Raw genomic sequence first — 10,897 nt, 5'->3', positions numbered from 1 at the left:
ATGTAAACTTGAAATGAGGATACAAAAACTTCCAAGTATTTTAGTCTCAAAAGCTTTATTAGCAAGCTGATCCTGAAATGAAGCAACATCTCAATGTCACAATGCAGTTTTGAGACTAAGGTTAATTTACACAAGCCACTGCACAGACATTTTAATATTTCATATCAAAATAAGTTTAAAATACATTTTAAGCATTTTTTTAAAGTTACTTTCCTCGCAATCCATCATTTACCCTCAATTTTCTGGCCATATACATTTCTACATAATGGATTCCATACTTAAGATTTTATATATAGCTAGCATTTTATGGCTAAACATGAAGGAGAAGATGTAGAACAGAGAGATACAAAACTTATTTAGCTAAAAACGACTAAACAAACGGCCGACTGACTCACTACAGCTCAATCAGTGCAAATCAAGTTCCAACTGAATTACGACAACAAAAGACTCAAATAAAATGTAAGCAACATTTACACAATCTAGCAAGTTACACATCTGTCAGCTCAATAAGTTGAATGGAGCTTTTACAGACCAGACTGGTCTTATCATTGCAGTGATACAGAGTTGTGTAAATATACACACCTTGTACTTCCTCTGAACCGTTTGGCTAATTTAACTGAGAGGAAACAGGCCTCTGACCAGCAGCTCGTGGATCAATTAGGATCTCAGGATTAAAAGGTCTTTGGGAAAACTGTGTGTACATGTGTAAAGCTGCAGTAGACTTTCTGTGGGTAAAAAATGATCTCCCTGCCTGCATTCATGCATGTACATCTGCTGGAATGTCTGCTCTCAGTCTTCTGTAGTTAGAGTTCCTCAGTCATCTGCAGCAGAGAGTTGATGGCGGCGTCCTTGTTGCCCTGCTGCGCCTCCAGCACTGTGCGAATCACCTCTTTGTCCAGGTTGGGAAACATGTCCTGAAGAGCCTGCAGATCCTCCTCGCTACACACTGGCTCTTGGGCCCCCCTAGCCGGCATGGTTGTTGGTACAGCCATAGGTACCACACCCTGGTTGTAGACTCCAGGCACTCCTTATGATATATTTGATATGATATATGATATGAGAAAGACAGAAACCAGTTTTAGGCAGCAGAAAAAAAGTCAATTTGAACCAATCATACAGATTCCAAGTCAAGTTCATTCATTCCAATTTATCGTACTTATCAAACAGTGCAGTCAGATTCAGTTTATTATACAAACTGGTTAAAAAGTTTTTCTATCTAAGGAAACCCAGCAGATTTCATCGAGTCAGTGACTTGTAGCATTCACTCCTTCTAGATGAGCATGTAGAGACAGTGGACAGTCACTTGCATTGTGTTGACTTAAGTGTGTGAGTGTGTGTGTGAGAGGCTTACCTGCAATAGGCACATAACCTACACCTTCCTGGTAGACAGATGGCATTAGTACAACAGGCTGACTCATCATCGCTGCTGGTAAAGACTGGAAATAACAGAAACAGGAAAAAACAGTCGGCATTAGATCAGATGAGACGGTTGAACAGTTCCGAGTGTCAGACCTCTGTAAACCTGTGACACTCACTGAGGTTAACTTCTACTATGTAGTTCATTACATAGTAGTCTAAGCTCCATTATGTGGAAATTACTTAAGAATGGTCTTTAAGCAGCAGCTTAAAGACCAATAATTATTTATAATATCGTCACACCAGCAAACCAAAACCTCTGGAAAGTCTAGTCTGATGTGTCATGGTTGGACATTTTTTTGTTTCTCCCTAACAAACATCACTAATAACACTACATACACACGTCCACCAAAGGCTTGCAAGGAATCTGAAACACCTAATGATGCTCCAGTAGTATTTCATTTGGCAGTAGAACATGACCCGCTTCATACCTGGCCCTAACAGCCATCCTGAGTAATCCATCGTATTTAAACAGTGCTAAATACAGGAATGGATGCGTTCAAAACATTTTGACGAGGGTTTTCCTTTGAACACTGTTTTAGAGGCAGTCTGGAACACTTGCATCTGTGTTAGTTTAGCAGTCGGAACATAATCTGTCCTGGAACACACTGAAAGAGCATCCGCTGACCTGACTTGACAAGACTACCTTTAAGCAGCAGAGTTATTACCTGGATGTCTCTTGGTTAAAACAGAAAATAATAACAGTTAAACTCCAACTCACTTTCATCTTGTTTCAAACAATTTAACAGCTATCTGACTGAATGTCAGGAATATTAAGGAGAAGAATATTTTCTGTCTCCTTGTTGAAAGTTTACTCATTAACAGAAAAAAGCTGTTTTATCACAGATAAAGATATCATTGATCTGACGATCCGATGTGGGTGAGTGTGTTTTCTCTGTAGCGCTGTGTTTCCTTTTGCTGCTTTTGGAACTGATTGTACCCACCGTGTTGATTATTGAAACATCTCCCGTCAATCACATGAGTTCTACAGCAACAGCCCGCATAAGCATCCACAATTACCCATCTGTGTGCACGATAAAAATGTGTTAAACTGTTGGGAGGTTTTAAACGCTAAAATCTTAAGTGTCGACATTGAGCTTTGTATCATCACACTTAAAAAAAACTATTTTACAATATTTCTCTCCTTCTGTGGTTAAGTTTAATACGTTAAGAGTATTTTAAATAACTACAACGGTGCGATACATGAATCTTCCCAGCGTCTATAATTGAATAATAATACAGTGCTGTTGACCTAATTTACTTGTGACTTTACAGAAACATTAGTCGACTTCCTGAAGGTGTTGTTGACAGCCCACTGAGTGATAGCTGTTTGTTATCAGGTAAAGTAGCCCTCTTTGACCTGATCACTCTGGATGGATTTAAAAGAGGCATGAATGGTTGAGTACTTTCATCTGACTCAGCCAGCATGCATGTTCCAGGTGTGAACACGGCCTATTTTTACTCTTCTTTTAAATAAAGTACCAAAAGATAAAGGCAGGGATAAGGAAAGGGTCAGGAAATGTGATCTAGGGTAAAAATGTGTGTGCGTAATGGCACTCACAGCAAATGACATGACCAGGTTAATCATGCCTTCCTTGTCATCACCCTGTCTCCCACTGAGGCTGAACCACTCATCCACCACGTTGCCCTCCCTTAAGTTCTCAGGAATGGTGACATGTGTCCATGCGATCCTGTCATCCATGGAAAATGCTCTCTACACACACACAAAAACAGAAGGAAACCGGCATCAGCTCAGATCAACTCGGCCAATTAAGGATTGTATCACTAACAGTACACACAGCTCCACAATACACACATTCATTCACATTTAGTGAGAAAATACTTTGTGAATTATAAAAAATAGACTTGAACTGCTTTTGGTTTATTTAAATTGCCTTCATTAGTTCAGGTGGTTGAATTTTAATTGGCTCTGGGTCAGTTCCATTTTGTACTTGTGGCAAACCATTTCATACCCATGTACTTTAACAAGGTTACTTTTTCCATTTAGTATTTCAAGAGATTTTGGAGATAAATCCTCCTAAAATGGTCTAAACCCCTGAGTATTTTAATTGATTTTTATAGGTGACAAATAAAATGTGACAAATGTAAAACCCAGATCATCCTCATAGAACTCCTGCTGGTAGATATTTGAACACATTAATATCGTTGCCCTACACTGTTTTCACAGCAGCGACAGACCTCTGACAGAAAAGAGCTATATGTCTTCGCTAGTTGGGATGATGGAGAACAAGTCTGGGATAAAATCTATTGTATTGGCATTTTGAAGTCTTACAGCTATGAATGCTCAGTCGTGCCCCCTGCTAATTAAAGCTTTAGCACAATAGTAGCGGGGTCACTTACTGTTTTAGCCATAACATGTTTAAATCTTTCCACATGTTGCTTTATAAGGAACTGCAAAATGACTTGATATTTTTCATCTCGTAAGGCAAGGCAAGCGCTGTACATGAGGAAGAACAATTACAATACAATCACAAAGAAAATAAACACAGAAAAACAAATGAAATGACACTTATAATCCTTGGGAGTAATAATAATTAATAATCCTTCCAAGTTTACTGGTAGAAATTGGTTCCAAGCCACTCTTAATACCAAAGCATATTATGCTAAAAGAAAATGATAATATTGATAGTCTCATCATTCCACTGAATTCTAACTAGGGAAGCTGAGTCACTGGTACAAAACAGCTTTAATCCACATTTTCAAGTGCTAATGATATATTGCTTTTACTGGTACTGAAGTTGAACTAAGTAATAACAGTCCATTGTAGTCTAATTAAGAAACCTGGGTCATTGGTGTAATTGCAGCTAAAGTCCGAATTACTAATAATATTTAGTTTTCGCTGGTAATCCTTCAGATAAAACTAAAAATCAATGAAAAAGTAATGAAATACTAATAATAATTGGCTTTTGCTGGTAATCCTTCTGAGAAATCTGAAAATCTATGAAAAGTAATGAAATCACACATTTAGGTAAAGTAAGATAGGAGGAAAAAAAAAATCATATTTCAGACTCTATTCTTAGCAGAATATAGTCTGAAATAGTACAAAAACCCTCAGCAGGGGTAAGCAACACACACATAAGTAAAGATTTAGCAAGGGTACGGTGGAATCTTGAGGGTGCGAATATATATAAGTCTGAGTGTGTTTGCAAGAATTAGACTGTCAAAATTGATAGAAGTGCCCTTCTCCTAGAGAAGAGAGGTGGAAGTTTTATCAATCTGCCGCATAGTCCTATCAGCACACAGCTGGTAGGGGAGTGCTGGGGAAGAGCGTCGTGTTTATATAACATCCAGGAGATATTTAGTCGATAGCCAGTTAGCAAAAGTTGCCAAGGCCACATTGGGGCGCCAGATTTAGAAAAACAATAAATGTTGTGGTTCAGGCAGTAGTGAATTTCCAACTACCTTAAGAGTTTTACTAGTATGTCTCAATTGCGAATCCAAATAGCCAAATTTCCGGTACTTTCCGCAGACCTCGAGCATACATCTTCTCCAAGATTATATCCTTTAACCTCTGAGTCTAACCGCTGCCAGGCAGCGATTCTGTTCAAGAATCGTGTCCAGCTTGTGATTCTGCTCTCTTAACATTTCAGTCTGAGTGTTGATCACTCTACAGACTCCATCTAACATCGCAGGCAGCTTTGGAATGGTTTGAACAGCCGCCCACGTTTTGTGAATCACTCGATAAACCAGGTAACCACCAACTCCAAAAAGCAGAAATCCTGTTATCAAAAGTCCAAATATGTACACATTTTCTACGTCCTCGGCCGACATCGTAGTCAGGCACACAATCTTCCACTGCTGCCAAGAATTCATTGTGTAGCCAGAGAAGAACGTCCCGTCTGGACAAGAGGGTCTCCTTTACCCTATCTTCCCGTTGAAAAAAAATTTGATCAATTACGCTGAGAGTCCAGCTGAACAAATCCATAATTTAAAAGTTTGGAGGATACGCAACGCGAGGCTCTGAGAAAAATTCAAACAAAAAGCAGAAGCAGGGATCAGCAGGGAGGGAGAGAACACGTGTGTGTCTTCCACCGAGAGCAAGAGAAAAGTGTTGAGCAATCTTCAACAGAAATGACAAATCCATTTTTTGCTTGTTTTATTTTCCCTCTTGCCTTATATAGAGCAGATTTATTTTAAGGAAGGGACATTTGATTGTAACATGCATGGGCAATAAGGTTTTCATATTTGTATTCATATTTTCCTCAGTTGCTCACCTCATCAAAGATTTCCAAATAGAAGGAATCCACCCCTGGAGGTACCGTACACTGAATAACTTTGTTCCAGCGAGGGTTCTTAGCTCCGTTATGAGCAGTTGGGGTCTCATAGACTGCGTAGCCCAATCTGATCCTGCAGTAAGGATCCATCCGTGTCATCCCATAGTTCTTAGCCAGTTTGGCCTGCACAGAAAGAAAAATAGCAGCATTAGCAAGGAAGTAATTTAACCTATCTGCTGTAATTCTTCAGAAAAAACTTTATAAAGTAATAGGTGTATCCAATGGATGGTAGAAAAAAAGATTACAATATCTTATGAGGACATCACACAATACTTCAATATTTTAGCTTAATAAATGCATAGCTTCGTTTCATAGAGGTGTATGTTAATTCAATTTCAATTCAGTTTATTTATATAGCGCCAATTCACAACACATGTCGTCTCAAGGCACTTCACAACAGTCAGGTTCATACATTCCAATTAATCCTAACCATTGAACAGTTCAGTCAGATTCAGTTATTTATTCAAATTGGATAAAAAGTTTTTCTATCTAAGGAAACCCAGCAGATTGCATCCAGTCAGTGACTTGCAGCATTCACTCCTCCTGGATGAACATGTAGAGACAGTGGACAGTCACTGGCGTTGACTTTGCAGCAATCCCTCATACTGAGCATGCATGTAGCGACAGTGGAGAGGAAAAACTCCCTTTTAACAGGAAGAAACCACCAGCAGAACCAGGACTGAGGGTCATATTAAGAATAACTTGAATTGCAAAGACAGAGGTAATAATGTAGGTAAGATTCCAAAAACTGTAAATACTTTGACAGCACTAAGATACCAAGCTAAAGACAGCAGACACTAAGATTAAACTTGGCTGCAGTTTTAGCAGTGGTTCACATCTGTGTTTGATACCTGGACTACAGTAATGCTGAGTCGCCCCACAGTGTTCAGCGAGCCTCCATACTGCAGCTGCCGGGCTGTCTGAGCGTCCAGCTGGACCTGCTGCTGCTGCTGGTTGGGAGTGATTCGCAAGAAGTCCTGCGGTAGCTCTCCAATATACACCTGCAGAAACAATACAAACATGCATTGTTTTTAGACCCACACTCTTGAGAGTATATGTGACAATTGTTTTATTTAATAATATATAATTCACAAAAGGAGGACCCCTGAAGTGTATTGATACAGAGGACATTTGGGTGCCACAAAGAACTGGATTACAGACACAACAAGGTTAAAGTTTGAGAATAATTTAATTAAGGAGATCACAGGATTAAGACAAAAGGCCAGCGGGAATGCACATCATGTTGAATCAAATGTCACTTCAACATCAATGTGAGAATTATTTTTAATTACAGAGTAGTGAATGCATTGCAATATTTGGTAGGCCGTTACATACCAAACTTTGACCATATTTGACCATTCTGAAGCTCTCTCACAAAACAATGTATATATTTTTTTTCTAAATGCAACATTGTTTCTAGGGCCTGACAGACGTTTTGAAAAATATGTGCTCTTTATTTCCAAATCTATTTTTCCCCTCAGTGATTTCTCTCTTTTGTCTCTGTTCCACTGGCTCCTCTACAACAATATTAAAGACTATAATGACAGGAGCGGATGAAACTGAAAAATTATTTTACTATTTACAAATCATAAACCATGTCTTAAGGCTGAAAGAAAAGAAAATGGGCAGGTGGTTGCTATATTTAATAACTACTTAAACGAGCTAATCACACATAAAATCAACTGTTCAGATGCACATTTTCCCTTAAAACACACAAAATAATAACACCATTGATGTTTTCTAACTTGGAAGATAATTAAACTGCAGTGGTAAAACAGAATCACAGAGTAGAAAGGTTTAAGTTTTTGTGATGCATAGAAAATCCCATGCCTTGGCATCACAATGTGACTAGCAGGTCCGATCTGTGTTGTGTTGACAGGAAGCCGAGCGGAGAAATGGAAAACTGTCAAAAATGCGGAAGACAATAAACCAGCAGCTAGCAGTCACAGGACAGAAAGCTAACCAGCAGCTAATTACACGATATAAAAACAATATAAATTAGTAAATTAGTCTATCAGACTTTGAGGCTCAGCGGTGAGCCTGGGCGTTTGTTAGTGGGACACAAAAATCAGGACACAAGTTGCGCCTAGCTGTCTGTCAAACTGTCATTCAGTCCCAGAGCTAACATACGGTTACCTGTCCCCTCTTGGTGCTGATGGTGGTCGCCATGTCGTCCCTCCGGGATCTGTACTGACACACTGTTAAGTCGTGACGCTTCTTCAAACAATAAAATAACCCTTAGTGACTCATTGAAAACAACCGAGCTTCTGTGTTTGGGCGACTATAGACACCGGAAGTGTTCTATTTTTTAGGTGATGGTGTAGTACTGCCCCCCAGTGTGCGGAGGTCTTTGTGATCAAACGTGTTCATTCAATTGCTCTAATAGTGCACGGAGTTCCAGTTTATAATGCTAATTGGTAAAAAGTGATCTAAGAGCCCAGCTGATCTTATCGAGTCACAGACTTTGCAGCAATCCCTCCTAAGCCTGGAAAGAAAGAACCCCCTTATAACAGCAAGAGACCACCAGCAGCATGCTCAGCATGAACGGCCTGCCTTCAGTGAATGGGGGTTGAGAGAACAGAGCAGAAGCATTTTCTATGGAAATGAAAAATTATACATAAGAGATTAGTTCAAGTTGTGTGTTCTTATTTAAGGACTCTCTTACCAAGATTAAGATAGTTTACAGCTAATTAAATGAAAACGTTTCCGTGAGTGCTTATGTTGATCATTTGTAAGATCAGCCTGCAGCTGAGTGGGATCTTGGTAGATTAGATGGTTTTTTTTTCAAACAAAAAAACTAAAGAATGCTGAATAAAACAGCCATTGACCCCCAGAGTTACACAACAGCCCCCCACCCCACTAACCCTGCAAGGACAAGCAGGTATAGAACATAGATTGATGTATTTTCCTGCCATGTGTATCACAGCATGTTAGTGATTGCATAATATTCCAATGAAATCCATGGTGTTAGGGGTATGAACACCTAGTGGAAAGTAGATAAACATGTGTTTCTTTGCTTTCTGTTGATTTTACGTTTGATGTCTTTACAGAAGTTATTAAGAAAGCGTCAAACAGATAGAGATCACCTGCATGCATTTTACTCACCAGCACAGCAGCTTACTTGAAATAGCAGAAACAGAAAAGAAATGTCATGTTGCAGATTCTAACTCTGCACCCTTTTTTTGTTGATTGTCTTTATTTTTTATTATTTTCTTAATGTCAGATTTAGTCTGATTAGTTGATTAAACCAATAAATTGATTGGTTAAGTTTTGCCTTTAGACAACAAATGTATAAAATAGTTTAGAAGTCCTCAATACTCTCACTACCAACTACTCAATCTGCTGTTTCTAAAGTTTACAAAAGAAAGTATTGGCCTCAACTCCCCCCAAGAGAAGGTTAGTTTTTCACCACTCATGAGGCAGGAATAGAGACAGTCTCTTCAAATTCCAGGGCTGAAAGCTCCTGCATTGTCCCTATGGTGCTGCTTTGTTTTAACTTTATTTCAATGATTTCTGCACCTAGCTTGGTGATGCTTCCACCAGTGAGGAGACATCGAAAGTCAGAACTGGTGTCTAAATATGATATTGGATATGATGTAGATATGACACTTTGATACAATTTAAAGCAGCTGGAAACAAATTGAGTACAGTTCTCAATGAAAATGTCTAAATAGTGCTTAATTGGCTATTTTCCCTCCGTGGTTTCAAGTGACTCAGTGTTACAAGGTCTCAGCTGTGAATAGGGAGCAGGGGTGTTAAATTTGGTGTCATCACTCACTCTCATACAGGTGACTGGAAGTTCAACATGGTGCCCCATGGCAAAGAACTCTCTGAGGATGTGTTGCTCTACATAAATATGGGCTTTGCTATAAGAAGATTGCCAACACGCTGAAACTGAGCTGCAGCATGGTGGCCAAGACCATACAGCCGTTTAACAGAATAGGCCTTGCCACGGTCCATCAAAGAAGTTGAGTTCACATACTGAGCTTCATATCCACAGGGTGTCTTTTGAAAATAGACAAATAAATGCTCCCAACATTGCTGCAGAGGTAGAAGGGGGGAGTCAGCCTGTCAGTGCTCAGACCATACGCCACACACTTTATCACATTGGTCTGCATGGCTATCGTCCCAGAAGGAAGGCTCTTCTAAAGAGAACACAAGAAAGCCCACAGTTTGCTGAAGACAAGCAGACTAAGGACGTGGATTACTGGAATCATGTTCCGTGTACTGATGAGACCAAGATAAGCTTATTTGGTTTAGATGGTGTCAAGTGTATGACGGCAACCACGTGAGGAACACAAAGACCATCATCATTGTTTGGGGCTGCATGAGTGATCTCTGTTGTGGGGAGATACAGTTCATTGAGGGAACCATGAATGCCAACATGAGGCAAAGCATGATCCCCACAGATGCTGTTGTAAGACACACTTTTCTTTAATTATACTTCAGATAATTGAAGAAAAGATGAATGAACAAATATACTGGTAAATGAAACGAGTGTGGGTATCACCTGACTTGCATCCAATTCTAAATCCATGGAAAGGACTGAAGATCAGAGTCCATAGAAAAGACCCCCAGAACCTTCAAGACTTAAGGACAGTTTGGGTGGAAAAATGGGTCGAAATCACAGTTGAGCAATGCATTTGGCTAGTTTCTGCATACAGGAGACCTGTTGACATTCTCAAGAAAGGCTTTTCCACAAAGTATTTAACGCATTTAGGTGTGTTGAATACATGTACCATTCAACCTCATAAAAAATTTATTAAAATTAAAATCAAAAATACTTTAATCTGGTGTGCATTTCCTGTCAATATTTAATAGAAATATTCATAATATATTTACTGAAAATAAGATTGACATGTTCAATGCTTATTTTATCTATACGTTGAAATTGAAAATTAACTTCAGTCAGCGAGTGAGCTGCATTACAACCTTAAATCTAATGTTGAAATTTTGATACTGATACTTCAAGAAACTGTTTCATATGTAATGATTTCTAGATTCTTCCCTGTCCTTTAATGAAACTTATTCTCAAAAGTAAGGCACCATGTGAGCAGTTTTTTTTTTAACCATTTGAGTGACCAATGTATGTCACACAATAAAAGCCAGAAATAATGCATAAATTACGCTTTTTATGAAGGATCAGATCCTGTCATAGAACCCATTATCTCCCAGTAGTTTCAGGC

At 39.0% G+C, this 10,897-nt stretch overlaps 1 protein-coding gene across 1 annotated transcript; it reads right to left on the bottom strand.

Moving 5' to 3' along the window:
- Window positions 1-36: 36 nt before the first annotated feature.
- LOC124866563 (toll interacting protein) lies at window positions 37-8,043 on the bottom strand. Its single transcript, XM_047362397.1, has 6 exons — window positions 7,848-8,043; window positions 6,563-6,712; window positions 5,652-5,834; window positions 2,978-3,130; window positions 1,352-1,436; window positions 37-1,027 (listed from the first exon to the last, which is right to left on the bottom strand). Exons 1-6 carry the CDS (start codon window positions 7,878-7,880, stop codon window positions 804-806), a joined length of 828 nt encoding a protein of 275 aa, XP_047218353.1. The 5' UTR covers window positions 7,881-8,043; the 3' UTR covers window positions 37-803.
- Between the last annotated feature and the right edge of the window lie 2,854 nt (window positions 8,044-10,897).

Source organism: Girardinichthys multiradiatus, chromosome 4 (genome assembly GCF_021462225.1).
Source record: "Girardinichthys multiradiatus isolate DD_20200921_A chromosome 4, DD_fGirMul_XY1, whole genome shotgun sequence".
Taxonomy (NCBI): Eukaryota; Metazoa; Chordata; class Actinopteri; order Cyprinodontiformes; family Goodeidae; genus Girardinichthys; species Girardinichthys multiradiatus.
This window is presented reverse-complemented; position numbering and strand designations above follow the sequence as displayed.

Coding starts and splice junctions, on each gene's coding strand:
- LOC124866563 (XM_047362397.1), bottom strand. CDS start 7,880: ATGGCGACCACCATCAGCACCAAGAGGGGACAG. Junction 5,835..6,562: donor TCAGCATTACTGTAGTCCAG/GTATCAAACACA, acceptor CTTTCTGTGCAG/GCCAAACTGGCTAAGAACTA. Junction 1,437..2,977: donor ACCTGGTCATGTCATTTGCT/GTGAGTGCCATT, acceptor TGTTATTTCCAG/TCTTTACCAGCAGCGATGAT.